This window comes from Ranitomeya variabilis, chromosome 6 (assembly GCF_051348905.1).
Source record: "Ranitomeya variabilis isolate aRanVar5 chromosome 6, aRanVar5.hap1, whole genome shotgun sequence".
In the NCBI taxonomy this organism is placed as follows: domain Eukaryota; kingdom Metazoa; phylum Chordata; class Amphibia; order Anura; family Dendrobatidae; genus Ranitomeya; species Ranitomeya variabilis.
The window spans coordinates 79,949,215-79,972,663 of record NC_135237.1 but is presented as its reverse complement, the minus strand read 5'-3'; the positions used below and the strand labels follow the sequence as shown (position 1 = coordinate 79,972,663).

General features: G+C 46.7%; 2 protein-coding genes across 3 annotated transcripts in view; one reads left to right on the top strand and one right to left on the bottom strand.

Annotated features, from left to right (window-relative positions):
* Nucleotides 1-1,904, top strand: part of DNAH11 (dynein axonemal heavy chain 11) — a 390,030-nt gene extending 388,126 nt beyond the window's left edge. For both annotated transcript variants that reach the window (XM_077268714.1, XM_077268712.1), the window contains one exon: nt 1,657-1,904. In XM_077268714.1, coding sequence (XP_077124829.1) covers nt 1,657-1,904 — 248 coding nt within the window. The remainder of the gene's footprint in view (nt 1-1,656) is intronic.
* The window catches only part of CDCA7L (cell division cycle associated 7 like), a 72,484-nt gene continuing 50,619 nt past the window's right edge, over nt 1,585-23,449 (bottom strand). The window contains exons 7-9 of the mRNA XM_077268715.1: nt 7,699-7,848; nt 3,494-3,630; nt 1,585-3,022 (exon numbers count right to left, since the gene is read on the bottom strand). Coding sequence (XP_077124830.1) covers nt 2,992-3,022; nt 3,494-3,630; nt 7,699-7,848 — 318 coding nt within the window. The 3' untranslated portion in view covers nt 1,585-2,991. The remainder of the gene's footprint in view (nt 3,023-3,493; nt 3,631-7,698; nt 7,849-23,449) is intronic.

The following is a 23,449-nucleotide window of genomic DNA, read 5'->3' as shown; positions in this document are numbered from 1 at the left end:
ACATTGTTAATCACATTTTGCAGACTATGACACACTTTCTCTCCAAAAAATATTTTTGGAGAAAGTGAGGGGTGCATCTTATTGTCCGGATGTACTTGGTTGTAGCAGTGGGGAGGCTGCGCCCAATATTAAAGAAGAATGAATATGCACTGATCCCCCATGCCCATCTACCTCTCTGCACGGAAGTCGGCGCTGAGAGGTGGGCGGCACGACGGCCATGGGGAGTAGCACATATTCATTTTATTTAATAGCGGATACACTTGTTAGCTGCAGCTGCTGGGCGATCACATGTGCCTGCTATTAAAGAGAGTGAATAATCACTACTCCCCATGCCCACTGTCCCAGGTGTGGGGAGCAGTGAATATTCCGGCAGCTGATGTCTGTGCATTGGCATTGACGTCATGTGTTGCCCACGCGCTGAAGTCAGTTGCCTGCATTAGAATAGATTATTTTTTTGGTGTGTGTGTGTGAGAAGTCATGGGGGGACCATATATGCTAGGATGAGACACGTATGGATCACATATACACCAGGATGGTGGACATTAGTACAGAATTTGGGGATATTACCCCTATAACAGTGTCAGCAGAAAATCCCCTCCCTGATCAGAAGTGATGAGCGAATGTGCTCGGATAACCACCTAGTATCTTGGGTGTGCTTGGATAGTATGTTCGAAAGTCCCTGTAATGGCATGTTTTGCGGCTGTTAGACAGTCATAACACATGCGGGGACTGCCTAACAGCCGCTGGGACTCGAACATATTATTTGAGCACGCTGAAGACACTAGGATAACACGTTATCCGAGCACATTCGCTCCTCACTAATTACAATGTATTTAACGTAGAATAGTCATCCCTGATTCGTGCTGTAACCTGTGGGACCAGTGAACTTGTATTTCTGTGTGCAAGCATTATTCCTTTCTAAAATGTAGAGATAAGCCAATACTGTCTACCCATTCACTAGCAGCCTGGTATTTCCTTTGTGTCAATTTACGCAAATATGATTAAAAGTAATAACAGAACAGTACAATGTGGATTTTTTTTTAATGGTCTCCATTTATGGGTAAAGCAAGAATTTACTGTTAAAACTTGGGCAGCGCTGGTCAAAATTCCTGTTAACTTTGCACCTGCCTAGTTTCCTTTTTGTAATTTTTAAAATGACTTTTTTTCCTCAAATACAAAGGAAATGTGTCATCTTTAAACTTTAGGCCTTTTAGAGATTTTCATCTTCAGCTTTCTTAACTGTTCACAATAACAGTAATTTTGACCAGGGGTCAAACTTGTACATGCCACTGTGCATATGTATGGAGAACTGGGACTCGAATAGGAGGACGGATTCCTTCACAGTGACAGCTTTTACACAGAGTTTATATACAGGAAAAGTTATACAAGTAGTAATAAAAGAAAATGTTTTGGGTCCTACTCTTTCACACCCAAGATTTATGTAAAACAACAAAACTATAAACAGAAAATGAAAATCATTCTTACCATTTAAAAAGCAAGAACTTCAAATTGCAGATGTACAGTATGCATGTATTGTGAAAATTCAGAGTACACTTTCCATTTACAGTATTAAGGAGAAAGACGTTCTGATGAAATGTTTCTTTAATATTGAAATGTATGAGTACAGAGCATATTACAGCATTTGTTCCTATGTAGGTGCTCGCTGGGACATGCAGACCGGAGTCATTTCTGAAGCCCGTCTCAAGGAGCTGAATCCTTCCATGCCGGTCATCTATGTGAGAGCGATTCCAATCGACAAACAGGATTTGAAGAACATGTACGAGTGTCCTCTATACAAAACCAAAATTAGAGGTCCCACTTATGTTTGGACATTTAATCTTAAAACCAAGGAGAAGCCAGCAAAATGGGTCCTGGCGGGCGTAGCGTTGTTGCTTGCAGTTTAGTTATTTATTAAAGCGTTTAAGACCAGAACATACACAGAACAGTTCTAGTGCCTTTTTTCCCCTCTGCACCAAAGTAAAAAGTCAGTCCAAAAAGAATAAAAAGTAAAAAAAAGGAAAGACTTTGAATTAAAAAATAACAGTTTTCAATTTATCCGCTTTGGCCAATGATTTTTGTGTGTGAACCTGGACTTTAAGATTTTCAGTACAGGTCCATGTCCTGCAGAATACGTAAGTCTTACCTTTTTGAAATTGCTTTCAATTTGATTAAATTATTAACAAAGTATTATGTTTTGTGAGCTGGCGTACAGACAGACGAAAATTAGCATTCATCTCCATTACATATAACATTTTACAAATATAGAAAACTCTAAAAGAACTTACAGTAAAACATTCAAGGTTATACAGCAGGTTGTATTCATTAAGATAACAATATACAGAACAAAGTGGCAGCAGTTGCAAATAAAACTAAGCAATTACAGTTCTAGTATCAACCAGCACAGAACTGGCCTGTGATCTATAAGACGAGTTAAAACACTACAATCATTAAAATCCCTTAAACTAAAAAGATACCATGTTAGGTGTGTAAAATCCAGCTAGCGCCCCTAAACTTCACTATTGAACCCTACGTAGAAGACGGAGCAAAACAAATAACTTTGAAACGGACAATATCTAACAGTATCTGTAAGGCATCAGGAAGACTTTAAAAAAAAAAACAACTTTTGATATTTTGCTGATTAATAAGGTGCTAAATGAAATATTCACTTCTAGTCAATGGTTATACCAGAGCTTAAAGAGGCATTATCTGGTGACTGCCTGAGCTACTAACTTTGACACTGGAAGTAAGTGGTACCGATGATATGAAGAGCGGCAAACTCGTGCTGTGCGATGCATGCACAATACCTGCTGATTAGCACTGCTCACTTCAGATGCAAACGTGAGCGGCTCTGGGAGTCACCAGATAACCCTTCCTGAACATGTGACAAAAAGCCACAATCTGCATTTGTGGCCGACCTGCCTGCAGGATGCATTCAATTGCATTTTTATAGCCTTAGCAGTCGAAGGTTCAAGCTCTTTGAAGGTGGCAGCTTTATTTGTCCTCGGTCAGTTGTTTTTGTAAGCTGAAAAATAAAGATGCAAAAAAATGACATTTACAATAAAATCCAGATGATAATTCCAAGTGTGTAAAAATGTATTTAATTATCTAGACTGACCTACTCCACTACAGATTTTTTTTTTTAATAATACCTTTTGAGATATTTATTGCATTTTATTATAATAAAATTGTAATCAATAATATAAATTGTAGAGAATTGATTCTACTAATCCTCAGAGCAGCGCTCTATAATTCTGCAAAGCTTCATATGTGTCTCAGCAGTACAGTCAGTGTGTGATGGAGGCCAGCTCTGCTGCTTTATACAAGGAATGGGGAATGCTTACACTATTACTGTACAAGGATCTACAACTGGAGAATATACGGTACTTTAGGAGATTATTATCAGTACAACTAGACCATATTTTAAAGGAATTGCATTGGAAAAAATGATGAACCCCATATTATTCACTTCTACACCCAACTATTTACTGCTCACCTTTCAAGATACTCTTTCACATTGTCGTATCCAGAAAACTTTGCCAAGTGAATAAGCATCCCCGTGGCACAGCGCCCATCTCTCTTACGACAATAGCTGCAGTTACAGATGTCCCGACAAGGTGGACAAATCCAGTCCTATGAGAAAGGCAGAAGATTTACCTAAAAGCGTGGATGTACAAAGGCCGATTCATCTAGGCTGGTGTAGCACACAAGTCTGCTAACTACTCTTGCTGAAATAGGAGACTCAAGCCACTTAATGGATTCGGCACCTCTAGTAAATGGCGTGTGGATCCATGAGCTGCACCAGAAATGCTATGCAGGTCAGGGACCTGGCATTGTGTGGTCTTACTACATAAAGCAAGGGCGGGCAACCGCCAGCCTGTGTGCCGTTTACAGCATGTGACATCCTTTTCCCTGGACCCAGGGCAGATTCCTAGGGACGGCAGTGCTCAGGCCAGAAAAATGTGAGTCACCAGGCCCTTTAACCGGTGCTGACACTATGCGCATGCGGGGCTGTAGAGTCGGTATAAAATGGACCGCCTCCGAAAATATATAATAAATTGGGTACAGTAGTTCAGTGCAGGATGGGCTGTAAATGGTTTCATAATTTGGGAAAGTTATGAAATGTCCAATAAATGTCTGTTCTGTTCCTGATCTAAGGATCTCGGCTTTTAGTGGAGATGAATCTGTGCTGCACTTATGTACATGCTCAGTAATCAGTCAGGGAAATTGAGTAGAGTTTTGGCTTACTGACTCCTCAGCCCTGGAATGAGGGACGTACTTTGTGGGCCAAGTCAGAACACACTGCGCTCCAGTCACACCGCTGCTGTTGACGACAGCAGCAGCCTCGGCTTGTCTTGTGAGGTATTTATGCCCCCAGTACCTCCTGTGATGTACGGTATATTTTCCCTAGTCCCTTCTGTGATGTATATTTCTCCAGCGTCTCCTGTGGTTTATATGACCCACTATATCCTATGTGATGCATATGCTGCAACCCCAGTGATTTCCCACTAAGAGGAGACCTGCAGTGTAATCTACATCTATGGTCAGAACTTCCTGCTGCAAGTTCTTTAGAAAATTCATCAGGAAGAATCGCCTGCGCTACCGACACACGCATTTATTTATTTTTTATTTTTTTATTTATTTTTTTTTATAAACTCTTTTTATTGAAAGATTCCACAGGAGAAGATTATAAACATATAATAATGCAATGTAAAATCAGAGTAAGGCTACTTTCACACTAGCGTTAACTGCATTCCGTCACAATGCGTCGTTTTGCCGAAAAAACGCATCCTGCAAAAGTGTTTGCAGGATGCGTTTTTTCGCCATTGATTAATATTAAGCGACGCATTGTGACGGATTGCCACACGTCGCACCCGTCGTGCGACGGATGCGTCGTGCAGTGGCGGACCGTCGGGAGCAAAAAACGCTACATGTAACGTTTTTTGCTCACGACGGTCCGCTTTTTCCGACCGCGCATGCGCGGCCGGAACTCCGCCCCCACCTCCCCGCACCTCACAATGGGGCAGCGGATGCGCTGGAAAAATGCATCCGCTGCCCCCGTTGTGCGGCGGAGACAACGCTAGCGTCGGGAATGTCGGCCTGACGCACAGCGACGGGCCGAGCCCGACGCTAGTGTGAAAGAAGCCTAATCCATACAGTCACCGTTCAGTGACATAAATGATATCACACTTTCAATAATAAAACAAATAAACAAAACAAATAGAACATAGCATTAACATAATGTACACTACAAGTCATTGCACCTTAAAAACCAACAGCTTCATTATCAGATTTTGAGGTCAGTTTATAGTAAGCACACCTCCCAAAGCCCACATATTATCACTTTCATGCCCGGGAGGGGATATACATCAGGAGTTGTATGGCGAGATTGAGGAGACCATGGCATTAGTAGCTAAATGCGGTGGCGTAACTACAAAGTTATGGGCCCCGGTGCGAACTTTAAAATGGGGCCCCCCCACCATGCCAAAATATTTTCCTCCCAAATTCACATTTTCCCTATTCATTTTGCACACTATAGCTTTATTGCAAAGTTGTATAGTGTGACCTCAGTTGAATAACTATCTGGTGCCCCATCCTGGGATATATTTGTCCCTTGTACTACCATTGTTATGTAATGTATAAAAGAAAACAAACCTTTATACTCATCAGGGGCTAACATAGAGGTCATGGGGATCCATATAAGAAGTATAATGCACCCCCATAGTCCTCCTTATAGTATAATACACTCCCCATAGTCCTCCATATAGTATTGTACACTCCTCAGTCCTCCATATATATATTAAAATACACTCCTCATAGTGCTCCATATAGCATAATACACGCCTCATAGTGCTCCATATAGTATAATGCACCCCTCATAGTCCTCCATATAGTATTGTACACTCCTCAGTCCTCCATTTAGTATTATACACTCCACATAGTCCTCCATATATTAAAATACACTGCTCAGTCCTCCATATAGCATAATACACTCCTCATAGTGCTCCATATAGTATAATGCACTGCCATCGTCATCCATGTCGCACAATTCACTTCCCTCAGTATAATGCACCCCATAGTTCTTCATATAGTATAATATATTCCCCATAGTCCTCGATTCAGTATAATGCAGCCCACACAGAGTATAATGCAGCGACCCCACAGAGTATACTGCAGCCCTGCCATACAATTCAATGTAACCTCCATAGAATATAATGCAGCCCCCCTCATAGTATAATGCAGCCCCTCTATACAGGGGCAGTGAGAAATACACGAGCAAATGGTGACGAGGGGGCAGGGGAGAGGGCACAAGGGGGCTAGGGGAGACAGGCACAATACCCTTGGGGGTATTACACAGGGGGGCTAGGGAGCAAGGAAGACAAGGCACAAGGGGACACATGGGGGCTAGGAGGCAGGGGAGAAGGTTACAAGGGGACTAGTGGGCAAGGGAGACTGACACAAGGGGACACACGGGGACTAGTGGGCAAGGGAGCCTGACACAAGGGGACACAGGGACTAGTGGGCAAGGGAGACTGACACAAGGGGACTAGTGGGCAAGGGAGACTGACACAAGGGGACACACGGGGACTAGTGGGCAAGAGAGACTGACAAGGGGACACACGGGGACAAGGGATACAAGCACAAGGAGACACAGGGACAAGTTAGAAAGGGAGACTGACACACAAGGACTAGTGGGCAAGGGAGACTGACACAAGCACAAGGGGACACACGGGCCCCTGACCTGCCAGAGCCTCTTGCAGCGGCGACCGCTGCGACCGCGGTAGTTACGCCCCTGCCTCACACACACACACACACACACACACACACACACACACTACAGATATCACGCACACACACACACACTACAGATACACATACACACACAACAGATATCAGACACACACACACCAGATACCAGCTCATATACACATCTCACACTCTCCTCTCTGGTACAGGGGAGGCTGATATAAACCTGCAGCTCCTCAGCTTCTCCTGACTACAGCGGCTCTGTCCCGCACCTCCCCCGCTCTCACCTTCTGTCCCGGGGCTGCAGAGCAGGAGAAGCTGTCTCACCGTGCTGACTGGAGCTCTGCTTTCTATCTCTCACGTGCCCCGGCTGCCCCCTCCCCCTAGATACGCCTCTGACTGTTGCCGTGCAGGAGGGATCTCCTGCACTGCAACATGGAGTTGGGTGCCTCTGACCTGCCGGGCCCCTGACCCGCCGGTCGCAGCGGCGACCGCTGCAACCGTGGTAGTTACGCCCCTGACAAAATGTGTTAAGGGTGAGTCACACCACCTTTCCCAAATCTTATGGAACTTCTGGGGACATCCTCTATTTCGACACATGCATATCTGGTAAAGCAGCAGCATCAATACCACCTAACATCGTTGCGCCAAAGAGAAGCAGCTCCAGGCATTACATTAGGGGTGAATTACATGTTTGACCAAATATAGCAGAATAAGTTGATTTATAATAATAATTTAGTACGGTCTCAGAGTGATGGTCTAAATATCCAAATGGCCCTTGGATTAAAAACGGTCGTCACACCCAGCTAAAGGAATTCACATAGCAAGCTAAACAACTTGTGTCTTGGGATTCATATGGTAGAAATCTAAAGTTGCATTGTGTCTTATTAGAAGGTGAAAACTCTGCTTGTAGAATCAGTGCTGTATTTTCTTTCCTAGTGACTTGTTACTTACAGGGTCCAAAAGAGCCTCTCGCACATCTTCACCATAGCGATTTCTTAAACAAGGCCCACAAAACTGCCCTCTGACTCCGCCACAGCCAGGATAGCGGCAGAAGGTCTTAGTGTCCTTTGTTTTTTGACGACATTGATGGCAAGTGCTTCCCTAGGAAAGGGCATAAGTCATAATTAAAATAGTGAAAAATTGAATGGTTGAGATCCACATCTCTATCTCATATTTCTGTATTGTACAATATTTTGCACACCAACTACAGTAAATATAAGTACATATGTAGTAGTTTGCACGTCAAATATAAGTACATATGTAGTAGTGCAAGCGTAGTAGTTTCCTCCCTTGATCCATGAGAAATAGTGTACTTAAAAATGCTATTAACCTGTTGAAATGCTTGTTAAAAAAAAATTCACCCAAACTACAATGGACAAGGCTGAATGTGGTCTTTTACTTTATGCAATGGATTTATGGGAACTGGTGTGTATATTTTTATGCCATTAAGGGTATGTGCACACGTCCGGAATGCATGCAGAATTTTCCTGACATAAACCTGAGGGTTTCGGCAGGAATTCTGCATGAGTATTTTTCGCGTTTTTTTGCGCAGATTTTTTTGCGGATTTTTTGCATTTTTTCCCTGACACTCCAAAACAATGGAAAATCCGCAAAAAATCCGCAAAAAGAATGAACATGATGTTTCTTTTCCCACAATGCGTTTTTTTGCGGGAAAAAAACGCATCATGTGCACAAAAATTGCGGAATGCATTCTAAATGATAGGATGCATATTCAAGCGTTTATGCATTTTTATCGCAAAAAAATGCGAAAATTCCTGATTGTGTGCACATACCCTAAAGGGAATCTGTCACCCAATTTTGGCCCTATAAGCTTCAGCCACTGCCATCAGGGGCTTATCTACAGCATTTTGTAATGCTGTAGATAAGCCCCCGATATAACCTGAAAGATAAGAAAAACAAGTTAGATTATACTCACCCAGGGGCGGTCCGGCGCCTCCCATCTAAATATGATATTGTCATCCTCCTTGCTTCTGTTGCGGCTCCGGCGCAGGTGTACTGATTTGCCCTGTTGAGGGCAGCGTAAAGTACTGCAGTGCGCAGGCGTTGGGCCTCTCTGACTTTTCCCGGCGCCTGTGCACTGCAGTACTTTGCTCTGCCCTCAAGAGGGCAGAGAATTACGCCTGCACAGGAGCCGAGACAGTATCAAGGAAGAGGACGACATTGTATGAAGATGGGAGGTGCCGGACCTGCGATGCCCATCGGACTGGACCGCCAACCCCCCCCCCAGGTGAGTATACTTTTACTTGTTTTTCTTATCTTTCAGGTTACATTGGTGGCTTATCTACAGCTTTACAGAATGCTGTAGATAAGACCCTGATGGCAGTGGCCGAAGCTAATAGGGCCAAAATTAGGTGACAGATTCCCTTTAATCATATAATGTTTCTAAGTAACTACCTTTTTTGCCAATTCTATCAAGCAGTGAAAGTTATACTTTCCAAATCACTTTAATGAGTTAAAGGAATTTAAGAACTTGATTTCCCCCTTTAATTGAGTGTAAGAAAATTAGCAAGTTTGCAATTGACTTGCTTTTTCTATCTTCTGTCATTGTCCCGCAATGAGAGCCTTTATCTTTTATAGTGTACAACAGGCATGTCAAACGCAGGGTACCCTGAGAGCCACATGAGTAACAAGAGGTTGTTGCGAGGGCCGCACACGTATTTTAACAGCTGTCATGAAAACAAGATATGAAGTAGTAATATATAACAGCAACATATATTTGCAGTGCGCAACAGCAACTAATATATTTAACAAAAATACAGCAATTAAAAACTAAATATTTATTTGGACAGGTCACAAACTGCAGGAGACAGAGCCGAGCGGAGACTAAAACAGATGAAAACGCCAGAAGGTGAGTATCAGACAGAGGGCAGGGGACGCGGATTTTCAGCACCGCTCCAGCAATGAAATAAAAAATAATGCTGGAGTGGTGCTGTTAATGTGATGCAGCTCTTGGTTCCTGTATGGGGGCTCCTTATACGAATACTCATAAAAGACCCAGGTGGTACGTATCAAAAGCCCCCTAACCCCCCATCTCCAGCCTCCCCAGACAGCAAATATTATGTGATGGAGTACATATAATATCAGAACTAAACATTATAATATTCAGCCCCCAGTGACCTCCCCCACTTCAGCCCCAATACCCCCATCAACTCACATCCACCCACTCAGTGCCCTGTCCCACCTCACCCACCTTCTGCCCTCACAACCACCAAATGGTCTCACATTTACCCCCCAGTACCCTGTCCCCCTCACTCACTTTCAGCCCCCACAATACCCCAACGGTCTCAGTGACATACCTGAATTTAATAAACCTAAAATGTCCCATCCCCAGCACTTACTGATAACGTTCGCACTGCAGGCAGGACCAGGAAGTGTGAGTGAAATGCAAGGTGTGGGCACTAGGACCCAGCGTGCCTGAGCCAATCCCAGCGTGCACAGAGTGAAGGAAAACTGCAGCCAGGAAAAGCTTCATGATCAGGTCAGACGGGCGAAACCATTCACTGCAGGGGGGAGACTCTGCAGCCGTCCACTGTGCTAGCAGCGTGCAGAGTCTCCGAGTCAGACGGGAGCAGACATTATACTGCTCTGCTCCTATGCGGTGTTCTGCCCTGGCTCCCAGTGGGCCCCATCATGTGACAGGGCCCGGGGCGATGGCCCCCTCTGCCCCCCCCCAGTAGCTACGCTAACAGCACCAATGGCAGGTTACATACAGATGGTGTTCCACCAGTTCATAGAGTAACAGCTCTCCATTTGCATCACAATTATTTATAATCTGAGTGCTCACCCCTCTCTTTAGTTTTTAATGGTTACATACAGGAGGGCCACTCACTTGCTTGGACTTTGCCTGTGCGGCAGTGGGTCCCTTCTTCCTCAGCACGGTCACAGTATCCCAGTCACTCTCAGCCACGACTCTTCCTCCGCTCACAACAAAACTGACTTAGGTGATCAGCAGCCACGCGAGCCGCAGATGTACAAAACTCACGATCAGCACTTCCGGGTCGTCATTCATTGGCCCATATCCCTGCATATGACCTGCTTATGTGATCAGCAGCCGACCAAAGTACACGCATCATGGATTGACACGGAGCTAGTTGGTCGGCTGCTGATCACGTAAGCAGGTCATATGCAGGGATATGGGCCAATGAATGAAGAGCCGGAAGTGCTGATCGTGAAGTTTTGAGTATCTGCGGCCCGCACAAAAGTCTCAAACTTTGTGTTTAGAGACAAAGCTTGAGGCTTTTGTGAGGGCCGCAGATATGCCTGTGAAGGGCCGCATGCGGCCCTCGGGACGAGTGTTTGACATGCCTGGTGTACAACTTGTTTCTATGGAGCCTGACCACCCTTTTGATTGTGCTCAGTAATTACATTGAAGGGGAGGAGTAAACTGATCCCACCCACTTAATCCCTTAATTAATAATCACTCAATCCCACTGATTCCTATACAAGTTAGAGGCTTACCTCCCTCCCTGTCATATTGCCGCTCTAAAGCTTTCAAGATCACCGGTCCACAGCTTTCAAAGCAGGTAACGGTTGTGCATTCCTGGCCTACAAGCTTGACAGCCCTGCTTAACCCCTTAAAGGGAACCTGTCACCCCCAAAATCGACGATGAGCTAAGCCCACTAGCATCAGGGGCTTATCTATAGCATTCTGGAATGCTGTAGATAAGCCTCCGATGTATCCTAAAAGATGAGAAAAAGAGGTTAGATTAAAATCACCCAGAGGCGGTCCCGCTGCGGTCCGGTCCAATGGGCGTCGCGGTCCAGGGCCTCCCATCTTTTTACGATGACGTCCTCTTCTTGTCTTCATGCTGCGGCTCCGGCGCATGCGTACTTTGTCTGCCCTGTTGAGAGCAGAGCAAAGTTCTGCAGTGCGCAGGAGCTGGGAAAGGTCAGAGAGACCCAACGTCTGTGCACTGCAGTACTTTGCTCTGCCCTCAACAGGGCAGACAAAGTACGCATGCGCCGGAGCTGCAGCGTGAAGACAAGAAGAGGACGTCATCGTAAAAAGATGGGAGGCCCCGGACCACACCGCGACACCCACCGCAGCGGGACCGCCCCTGGGTGAGTATAATCCAACCTCTTTTTCTTATCTTTCAGGATACATTGGGGGCTTATCTACAGCATTAACCCCTAACCGACCTCCGCCGTACTATTACTGCAGAGGTCGGATCCCCTACTTTTGATGTGGGCTCCGGCGCTGAGCCCACTTCAAAGCCGGGACATGTCAGCTGTTTTGAACAGCTGACATGTGCCCGCAATAGCGGCGGGTGAAATCGCAATTCACTCGCCTCTATTAACTAGTTAAATGCCGCTGTCAAATGCTGACAGCGGCATTTAACTGGCGCATCAGGGGTCAGCGCGACACCCACCCATAGCAACCAGAGGTCTCCTTGAGACCACTATGGCTGCTGATGCCGGATTGCTGTGAGCGCCACCCTGTGGTCGGCGCTCATAGCAAGCCTGCAATTCAGCTACATAGGAGCGATCTGATAATCGCTGCTATGTAGCAGAGCCGATCAGGCTATGCCAGCTTCTAGCCTCCCATTGAGGCTATTGAAGCATGGCAAAAGTTAAAAAAAAAAATAAAAAAAAAAATTTAAAAAAAAATGAAAAAAATAAAAATTTAAATAGGATAACGGGCGATCAAATGAACGTATCTGCACCAAAATGGTATCATTAAAAACGCCAACTCTGCACGCAAAAAATAAGCCCTCACCTGTCCCCAGATCACAAAAAATGGAGACGCTACGGGTATTGGAAAATTGCGCAATTTTAATAAAATAAATTTTAGTTTTAATAAAACGTAACCTAGACATGTTTGGTGTCTATGAACTCGTAATGACCTGGATAATCAAAATGGCAGGTCAGTTTTAGCATTTAGTGAACCTAGCAAAAAATGCCAAACAAAAAACAAGTGTGGGATTGCACTTGTTTTGCAATTTCTCCGCATTTGGATTTTTTTTCCCGTTTTCTAGTACACGACATGCTAAAACTAATGATGTCGTTGAAAAGTGAAACTTGTCCCGCAAAAAAAACAAGCCCTCACATGGCCATATTGACGGAAAAATAAAAAAGTTATGGCTCTGGGAAGGAGGGGAGCAAAAAACGAGACGCAAAAACGGAAAAGGGCAAGGTCGTGAAGGGGTTAAGGACCAGCGGTATTTCCGTTTTTGTGTTTCCATTTTTTGCTCCCCTTCTTCCCACGGTCATAACGATTTTTAATTTTTCCATCAATATGTGTGGGCTTGTTTTTTTTGTGGGACAAGTTGTACTTTTGAATGGCACCATTGATTTTACCATACCGTGTACTGGAAAACAGGAAAAAATAGGGAGCCAATCATTGGGGGACACAGACCATGGGTGTTATGCTGCTGCCACCTGGAGGCTGACACTAAGTAACACAAAGAAAGTTAGCTCCTCCTGCTGGCTCCCAGAGAACCAGTTCAGTGCAAAAGCAGTAGGAGATCAATATCAACATATAAAGAGTATAACATGTCAAATTACAGAACAAGCACAAAGCTATTAACAGGGTGGGATTTGTGTCCCCCAATGATTGGCTCGGACAAAAGGATTTTCCGGTGAGTACATAAAAGTCATAGTTACTCACCGATAACAGTGTTTCTCAGAGCCCATGACAGCACTACCTGAGAGAGGGGATCCGCCCTTCAGGGACAAGAAACCTACAGGATAAAAGGGCGGTACCTCTCTCCTGCGTCAGTTTTGTTTACAGAGCATCAGAGGTCCTCCGGGTTAGTGACAACAAAAAGATATACAATTTTATCATATTGCTTAACAAGTAAACACCGTGTCTATATGGAAACCCACTTCAAACAAGATAAAGTGCTCACCGCACACGTGATGAGGGGGGGAATAAGCAGGTGCTGTCATGGGCTCTGAGAAACCCTGTTATCGGTGAGTAACTATGACTTTCTCAGTCGCCCATGACAGCACTACGAGAGAGAATTTCAGAGATTATTGCTTAGGGAGGGACCACAACCTGCAGAACCCTTCTTCCGAAGGTTAGGTCAGATGAAAAGGCTAGGTCTAAGCGGTAGTGTCTGAAAAAGGTTGAAGGTGATGACCAGGTGGCCGCCTTACAAATTTGATCTAATGGTACCTCTGACCTTTCGGCCCAGGAGGTCGCCATAACCCTCGTAGAGTGGGCCTTCAGTCCCTGTGGAACAGTGTTCCTGGTGGATGAGTACGCCAAGGCTATTGCGTCTGTAACCCATCGAGCAATAGTGCCCTTAGAAGCTTTGAGTCCTTTTCTGGGGCCCTGGAAGCAGATAAAAAGAGACCCTTCCTTCCTATGCTGCTGGGTGATTTTAAGGTATTGGACTAGACACCTTTTCACATCAAGTGTATGGAATTTCTCTTCCTTCTTATTTTTAGGGTCTGAACAGAAAGAAGGAAGGATTATTTCCTGAGACCTATGAAATGTGGACGCAACTTTTGGTAAATAGGCAGGGTCCGTTTTTAATATAACCTTATCATCTAGGATTTGTGTAAATGGGAGGGTTTGCAGATAGGGCTTGGAGGTCACTTATTCTACGGGCCGATGTCAGGGCTATTAGAAGGGCCGTTTTAAGTGAAAGAATCTTAAGGGGTAGTGATTCTAAGGGCTCGAACGGGGATTCTGTTAGAGCTGACAATACCAAGTTCAAATCCCAGGATGGTAATCTACATATAGTTATGGGTTTAGACCTTGCGGCTGCTCTGACAAACCGTACTACCCAAGGGTTGGCTGCTATGTTTTCACAGTATAATGCTCCTAGGGCTGCTATTTGTACCTTTAATGTACTTACTGAAAGGCCTAGGTCTAACCCCTTTTGTAGAAACTCTAGTATTTCAGCAACTGGAACCCCATCCTGTAACCTTACCCCAGAGGAGGATAGAAATTTTTTCCAGGTTTTACCGTAAATTTTTGTGGTCACAGGTTTTCTACTTTTCATCAGAGTAGACACTAGTTTGTCGGAAAAACCTCTTTCCCTCAATAGTGACCTCTCAAATTCCACGCTCTTAGATGGAGACTCTCTGACTGAGGGTGGAACACCGGTCCCTGACACAGGAGGTCTGGAAGATCCGGAAGAACCCAGGGATCGGTGATCGATAGCATCCTCAGCCATGAGAACCAGGCTCTCTTGGGCCAGAAGGGGGCTATTAAGATGAGTCTGGATCTGTCGTGCCTGATTTTCCGTAGGACTGCTGGAATGAGAATAGTAGGGGGAAATGCATACGCAAGTGTTTGTGTCCAGGGAATTGTGAACGCATCCACCGCCTGAGGGTTCCCCCTGGGATCTAGGGAGCAGAAAGTTTTCACTTTCCTGTTGTGGACATTGGCAAAGAGGTCTATCACAGGGATTCCCCATAGGTTTGTTATTTTGTTGAAGATGCCCTGATTTAGAGACCACTCTCCCTGCTTTAATTGGGTACGACTCAAGAAGTCCGCTTTCTGGTTTTCTACCCCCTTTATGTGTAGGGCTGATAGGGAAAGGAAGTTGTTTTGAACCAAGCTGAAAATTTCAGAGGAGGTTTTCATTAATGTTTGGGATCTGGTTCCCCCCTGATGGTTTAAGTAAGCTACCACTACTTTGTTGTCCGAGAATACTCGGACATGATGTGCTTGTAGCTCGTCTAGAAAGTACAGTAACGCATGGTTTACCGCTCTCAGTTCTTTTTGATTTGAGGAAGACCTGAGCGACTTTGTTGTCCAGGTGAGCCCCCCACCCTGTGGGACTTGCGTCTGTGGTGACTATCTGAGATGCCTCTATCAACCAGGGAACCCCTTTTGAGAAGTTGCTGGGATTTAACCACCAAGCTAGGGAACGAATAGTAGGCAAACCTAGAGTCATTCGACCTTCTAACCGCCCTCCCAGTAGTTTCTGGTTTCTTAAAACATCCCACTGTAGAGGTCTTGTGTGGAGCTGTGCCCACTGAACTGCTGGGGGACAAGCAGAGAGGGACCCCAGTAGTGACATCGCCTTTCTTAGGGTCATGGTAGGGTTTGCACGTGCTTCCGATACTAAGTGGATTATCTTTTGTTTTTTCTTTTGTGGAAGGAGACACATTTGAGAATTTGAGTCCAAGGTGAGACCCAAAAACTCCTGAACCCTGGCTGGTTCCAGCTTTGACTTTTGGAGATTCACTAACCAGCCCAACTGCTTTAAAATGTCTATGACTCTGTCGCATTGTTGACGGCAGAGTTCGGCCGAGTTGCTCACAATCAGAAAGTCGTCTAGATATGGAATAATCAAGACGTTTTCCTCTCTCAGATGCGCCATCATCTCTGCTATCAGCTTGGTGAAGATGCGAGGTGCAATTGATATGCCAAAGGGAAGAGCCCTGTATTGGTATTCCCTTGTCTGTCCCTTCATGACTACCGCCAGTCTGAGGAATTTCTGAGAGGTCTTGTGGATGGGGACGTGATAATACGCGTCGGTGAGATCTAGAACTATCATAAAACAGTTTGGAAACAGATTTTTTTATTGTTGACTTTATTGACTCCATTTTGAATCTCTCGTTTTTTACATAGGTATTCAACTTCCGTAAGTTTATTATGGTCCGGAAGGTTCCGTCCGATTTGGGCACCAGGAACAATGGAGAGTAAAATCCCTTCCCTCTCTCCAGAGGGGGGGATCTCTTGGATGACAGCTTTGTTTACCAGTTTTACAATTTCTAGCTCCAGAGCCTCTTGTTGTAGGGGAGACGACCTCAGCGGTGTTACCACATAGTTTTGTGGGGGTAAGGATAGAAAATTTATGTGAAGCCCTTCTCGTATCAAATTTAATATCCAAGGGCTGGTCGAAATTTTCTCCCAGGCTGGGAGGAATTGAGACAATCTCCCTCCCACCCAGGGAAAGATGTCACTTGGAGGGGGGTTTTCTATCCCGGGGGGAGTTACCAAAAAGGAACCCTCTATCCTTCCTTCTCCCATCATCCCATCGGGTTTGTTCTCTTGGCGGTCTCCTTTTAAAAAACTTCCTATTCCGAAAGGGCCGTTTATTATATGGCGGGGCCAGAATGGGAAACCCTTTCTTTTCATCACCTGCTTTTTGCAGGATATCGTCCAGAGTTTCTCCGAAAAGAAATTTGCCCTCACACGGAATGGAGCAAAGTTTCTGCTTAGTTTGTAGGTCCCCCGGCCAGCTCTTCAGCCATAAAGTTCTACGCGCTGCATTTGAAAGGGCTGCAGATTTAGATGTCAATTTAATTGAGTCGGCCGAATAATCTGCCAAAAATGCCGCAGCTCCTCTAATCATAGGGATAAACTCTAAGATTTTATTTCTGGGGACCCCATCTCTGATCTGTTTCTCTAGGTTATCAACCCAGATCATTAAAGACCGTGACGTGCAAGCTGCCGCTATGGTGGGCCTTAAGCATCCTCCTGCTGACTCCCAGGCCCCTTTGAGAAAGGTATCTGCTCTCTTATCGAGAGGATCTTTCAGGGTTCCCATGTCCTCGAATGGTAGGGCGAACTTTTTTGATGCCTTGGCCACCGCAACGTCTAGTTTAGGGGCTTTATCCCAAGAGACAGAAGCCTCATCTTCAAAGGGGTATTTTCTTTTAATAGAGGGCACCGATGCATTTTTCCTTTCCGGTCTCTCCCACTCCTTTTTAATTAATGTTTGTATATTCTCATTAAGGGGAAATACTTTACGCTTTTTCTGGGATAGCCCCCCAAACAATGTCCTGCACAGTTTTGTCAGGACGGGGGTCCAGCACCCCCATTGTTGATCTCACCGCCTTAACAAGGCCATCAACCTCATCTAAGGGGAAACAATGACGACTTCCACTCTCACTATCTGAAGAAGATGATGAGGAATCTTGCGTATTTGAGCTCTTACTATCAGAGCAGGAAGGGTCAGAATCCATAAGGGGAATAGGTTGTTTCCTACTAGCACTCTTCCCGCTTTTAAGGGAGTTAAATACAGTCTCAACCTCCGATTTAATTACGGATCGTAATTCGGAAGCGAAGTTTGGGGTCTCCTCACAGAGGACTCGTTCTATACAGGAGTCACATAGCTTTTTATCCCACGTCTATGGCAGAGCTTTTCCACATAAGGGGCAGGTTCTATGTTTCATCTTCCCCGTTCTCTTCCTTGCCTAAGGTAAATAGAGAAGGGGAACCCTAATTACAAAAAAGTGAACTTTCACGAAGATCACTCACCAATCTGACGCAGCCACAGGTACCGGTTCTGGAGGAGGGGTCGGATCCTGAGAAGCATCCGTGGGTGGCAGCTGAACGCCGGAGATTTTACTGCGCTGGGTGGAATGGCTACCAGAGCGAGAACTTCAGTTGTCTGTAGAAATCCGCTTCTCCTGGGCATCCGATTTCTGCCGTCGGCGTTGCTGCTGCTGCTGATCGCTGTCCTCCATGGTATTCCCGTGGAACAGCCTGCAGCAAGGAGCCACCATGCGTAATTCCCATATAAAGGTTGTTAATCCCCTCCACCTGTGGCTGGCAGAAAGAGGAAGTGTCTTTTTTTTTTTTTTTTCACTACTGCGCATGCCCATAGCCGGCGACCCGGAAATGGAGAACTCCGGTTCCGGGGCAGCGCCATCTTGGTGGAGTCACTCACAGCGGCGCCCCTGAACCGGAAGTTCTGTTACTACCTCCGGAGCGGACGCCATCTTGGATCCAGCATTCTCGCAGAGTGATGAAGCCCCAGGCTCCCAGCGGAGCGGCGGCCGCGCTTCCCCCCGCACACACTCCCGGACCCATCGGTCGGAGCTGTGGCGGCTTCGGATACCGGACCAGCCGTGGCAGGGGCGTCCCCGCTGCCAGAAGTCGGACTGGCCGGCCTCGGGTCCTCATCGGTCGGTCTTCATGCAGGTACCGTCCAAGGAGGTTCCCAGTCAGGGACAGGAAACCAAACTGATGCAGGGGAGAGGTACCGCCCTTTTATCCTGTAGGTTTCCTGTCCCTGAAGGTCGGATCCCCTCTCTCAGGTAGTGCTGTCATGGGCGACTGAGAAAATCCCTATTTCTCCTTCGCCTCATTGGGGACACAGACCATGGGACATCCCAAAGCAGTCCCTGGGTGGGGACAACATAACAGATCAAGCCCTGTGTAACCGCTGCCTTAAAGTGCGCTACCGCAGCCTGCAGAGTCCGCCTGCCCAGACTCACATCTGCGGAAGTCTGGGTGAGAATATTACAGTGCTTCAAGAATGTGTTCGGACTGGACAAAACCTTGCAGGCTTGTTCTGCCGAAGTCTGGTGCCTAATGGCCCAAGAAGCCCCAATCGACCGAGTGGAGTGTGCCCTGATCCCCGTTGGGATAGGCTGACCTCTGACGCAGAAGGACTCCTGGATAGCGGAATGAATCCACCAGGGTACCAAAGCCGATAAAGCAGCTAAATCCTTCCTGAGACCATCAGGAAACCCGAATAAAGCATCCAACCTTTGGAAGGACACCGTCCTCGATTCGTACCTTCTCAGAGCTCTCACCTTGTACATAGCATGGAAAACCTGTTCCACTTTGCGGACTAGAGCCGAACAAGACGAGGACAGAGCAATGTCCTCGTAACAGTGGAAATACGTTACCACCCTGGCAACAAGGGATGGGGACGGCCTGAGGGCAACCTTGCCTTGATGGAAATAAGGAAAGGCATCTGAAAGGACAGAGCAGCTAGCTCCGCAAAGTCGCCTGAATGACATGACCGCCGCGAAAAAGGTGACCTTCTATGACGGCAATGTCAGCAACATCATGAAAAGGATTAAAAGGAGTCTCCTGTAGAACCCCCAGGGCCAGTTCAGGTCCCAAACATCTAACGGTATGCGATAGGGAAGTACCACATGTGAAACTCTGAGTGAAAGACTTGCCGTTTTGTTGCAGTAAGACCGATAAGGCCAAAATCTGGAACTTCAGAAAGCTGAGCACACGGCCTGAGTCCAAATTGTTTTGAAGAAAAACTAAAATGAGCACTAGTCGCTGACTACTTGATGTGAGAGTCCCGCCTTGGTCAGAACCCAGGATTCAATGACCAAGTTTAGAAAAACGGGACTCCTGGGTTCTGGAGGCAAAAAGGTCCCTGGAGAACAGATCTGCATGATCTGACAATCGCCAGAGAAAGATGGCAACGAGATGTACTAGCTCCGCAAACAACGCCTGACTTGGTCAATCCGGATCTCCCAGAATCACTGGGATCCTTTCCGCTTCCTAAAGAATCTCTGAAGTAGAGGAAGAGGAGAAAACAACTGGCGCCATGGAAGAACCAGAGCATGCACTGCGATGGCTTTTGGATCTCAAGATCAAACTAGTACTTAGGCATTCAGTCTGGACGCCATCAGTCCCTCAGAAAAGACAGATCTGTTGGAAAACATCCGGATGAAGTTCCCACTCCCATGAGGCGAGACCATGGGGGCTGAGGAAGTCTGCCACCCAGTTTTCTTGCACCACCGAGTGATTGATCTCTGCCCATCGGAGAATGAGAACGACCTCGGCCATGGCCGCCCTGCTGCGGGTACTCCCTTGATAAGTGATGAACTCCCATTGAAGTCGGATGGGGAGACCTGCCAGAAGACAGTGGAACTGCTGTACGGCTAGCCGTATCGCTCAGATCTCCAGAACATTGATCAGGAGTATGGATTCCCGAGTTGACTGGCAGCTTTGAGCAGTGTGGTGACACTCCCCAGCCCAGAAGACTGAAATCGGTAGTCACTACTAACAGTTCAACCAGGAGAAAGGATCTCCCCTGGTTGAGAGAGAGGAGCTCAGAGTCAATCACCTGAGAACCTGACTGACTCGCAGAGACAAGCAGAGCGAAGGGGACTGCTTCCATTGCAGCCACAATTTTTTTCCCAGAACCCTCATAGCAAAACAGATGGAATGAGGTGGACAAGTGACAGTGCACAAGCTTCCTGTTGGAGGGCCAAGGCCTTCTATCACCAACCCTCCGGAGGTGTCCAGGATCATCCTCAAAAAGGATATCTACTGGGCTGGAAATGGGGAAGACTTGCTTCAGTTAATCAACACGCCCAGGCGAGAAAGGGTATCGCAAGTAACAGATGGACTTAGTGCAGTCCTGGAAGGACGGTCCCTTGATTAGAAGTCGTCCAGATAGGGTAGGACGACCACGCCCTGAGAGTGTAAGATGGACATGACAGCCGCTATGACCTTTGTGAACACTCTGGGAGCCGTAGCAAGGCCGAAAGGCAAAGCCGTGAACTGAAAATGCTGTTCATGAGTGGGGGGGGGGGAAATGTGGAGGTAAGCATCCCGAATGTCGATGGATGCCAGAAACTCCACCTTTTTCCACTGCGGTAATGATCAAACGGAGGAACTCAATCCAAAAATAGCAGGCCTTGACAGACTTGTTACAAGTTTGAGTTCCAGGATCGGTCTTACTTTTCCCGTCCTTTTAATTGGGGCCTAGATCCCTTAGCTCTAGCCTGTCTAGGACAACCCTTCCACTGTTGGTTGGGTCTATAGGAAACTTGCCACCCTTGTTCCTGTGTGGGGAACACCCCGATTGGGAAAAAAAGTAGTGGGCCAGCCTGGATTAGTTCCAACTTGTCACCGAATAACCAACCACTCTGGTAAGGGAGTGATGACAGGCTTTTTGGATGCAGAGTCCGCTTTCAGTCCTCTGAGCCATACTGTTCTTCTGATGGTGATGGCATTGGCTGCTGACAGAGCAGCACAGTTGGCCGCATCCAAAGATGCATGTACCAGATAATCTCCTGCCCGAGAAATTTGGCTGGCAAGTTGTGTCGCCTCTGGGTGAAGATTACTGATCTGAATAGAAATAGCTAAGGTCTCCGACCAGACCATTGAATTAGCTACCCATGCTGGGATTCTTGATGGATGACAGAGGACGGACAGAAGGGTTTTGGATGCTAGACGAGATACAGGTGGGTCTACTAACGTAGATTCAGCCCAATCTTTCTTCAGATCCACTGAGAAGGGATACTTTGCCCCAAGAGGCCTTTGTCCTGTGACGCGTTTATCCGGTCGCTCCCTATGTCGATTAACTATGGCCTGAAACTCAGAGTAAATGGCATATGTCTTATGAGAGTGTTTAATCCTCTTAAAGGACACTGATCCAGAATAGAGCCAGAGTCTTCCTCAACATTTAAACAGTGGTACACCGCCTCAATCAGCGAATCCACCGTTTTCTGATTAAAAAAAAGCCATCAGAATCACCCTCAGATTCACGTTTGCTACTGACCTCTGGAGAGGGAGAGCGAGAAACTGAGCTCTCCGGTGACAAGGCACGTGTCTGCTCAGGAGACATGCTACGGATCCGTTTTCTAGGTGCCTGTAGGCTTCTAGAGTGCTCTCGGCCCCTGCTAGCCGACTGCTCCCGCCTGGGAGGGGATTAGTTTACGTCAATCCTGCGAACGCTCCGGAAACCCAAAGGGTCATGGAGAAATTCAATCGCTTTGGCTAGAGAAGCCATGGATTGAGACAGTGACGAAGCCCACTCAGTGGGACTAGGTACTCTAGGCTTGTGGTGGAGGGCTCCTGAGCGCATTTGGGGTCACAGGCATTGCAGAGCGGCGAACTATGAGACTTACAAAACATAGACTGGCATGAGGTGCATGAAGTGAAAAAGATTTCTATAGCCTTGCTAGACTTCTTAGATGCCTCAGGCTGGGACATTGTACCCCTTTTGATGTGGCCCTATAATAATAGGGATTCCTCAGAGAGGGATAAAGCAGGGAGAAGGGGGATGTATATAGCAGCGCTCCCTTACCCAGATCTGTGTCCCCTGCTCCTCCTGCGTGGCTCTCCAGCTGCGTAGCCCTGCGCTGTGCACACCTGCTGCCAGGATCCTCAGGCAGTGTGCAATCTGAGGCGGTCATGGAGGGAGAAAAATGGCCACTGAGATCTCAGGGGCGCCTCTTGTGCTGTGCGAGAAGCCACAGGACTGGTGGGCGGAGCCTCCGCAGCGCATCATCGTGTGGGCTGATAGGGGTTGCGGCCTAGTAAAGGGCCAAAGCCGGGGACTAAATTTACGGCGCAGGAAGGGGCCGAATCTGCTCCCGCGCTGCCAGAATGGGTCCCCCTTATCCAGTGCCGCCCCAGACTGCCTGTATGGAGCCCTCCAGCCCCGACACTTATCCGGAGAAGTTGCCTGGTGGCAGGTAAGCCAGCTTGATGCTGGTCTGGACTGTGCAGGGATAAGGGGAAAAACCCTCAATCCACCATACCTTTAGAAGGGAGGTGGAGAGGGACCGTCAGCCTCCTTGTACCATCCGCTTTAACAGTGGTGGTGCAGTGGAGGCTGCTCTGATGCCACGATGTGGGCCTCTGTACATCCAAGAGGTTAATCCCCTAGGATAGGACAGGGCTGAATGTCCAGCATTAGGCCTGTCTGCAGAAGAGGATACGTGGACTCCATGTGCTCGTCCGTTGATGGTGTGTGGAGATTAGTGCCCTTGAAGGGACCAGTCGTCCCTAAAATCAGCTCAGGTGTGGCATTCCATGTCGCAGGAGAGGATATGGAAAGGCTACACTCTCTGTTGATGGTTCGGGGAGATCGGAACCTTGAAAGGCTCAGTCACCCCTTCGTCCGTTGTAAAAAAGTAAAAACAAAAAAAATTTAAAAATTGTAAAAATAAAAAATAATTTTTGGTCCGAATAGCAGACTGGTGTGCCTTCTATGGACACTAAGCAAGAACTTGTTCTCTGGGAGCCAGCAGGAGGGCGTATACTGCAGAGGAGGGGCTAACT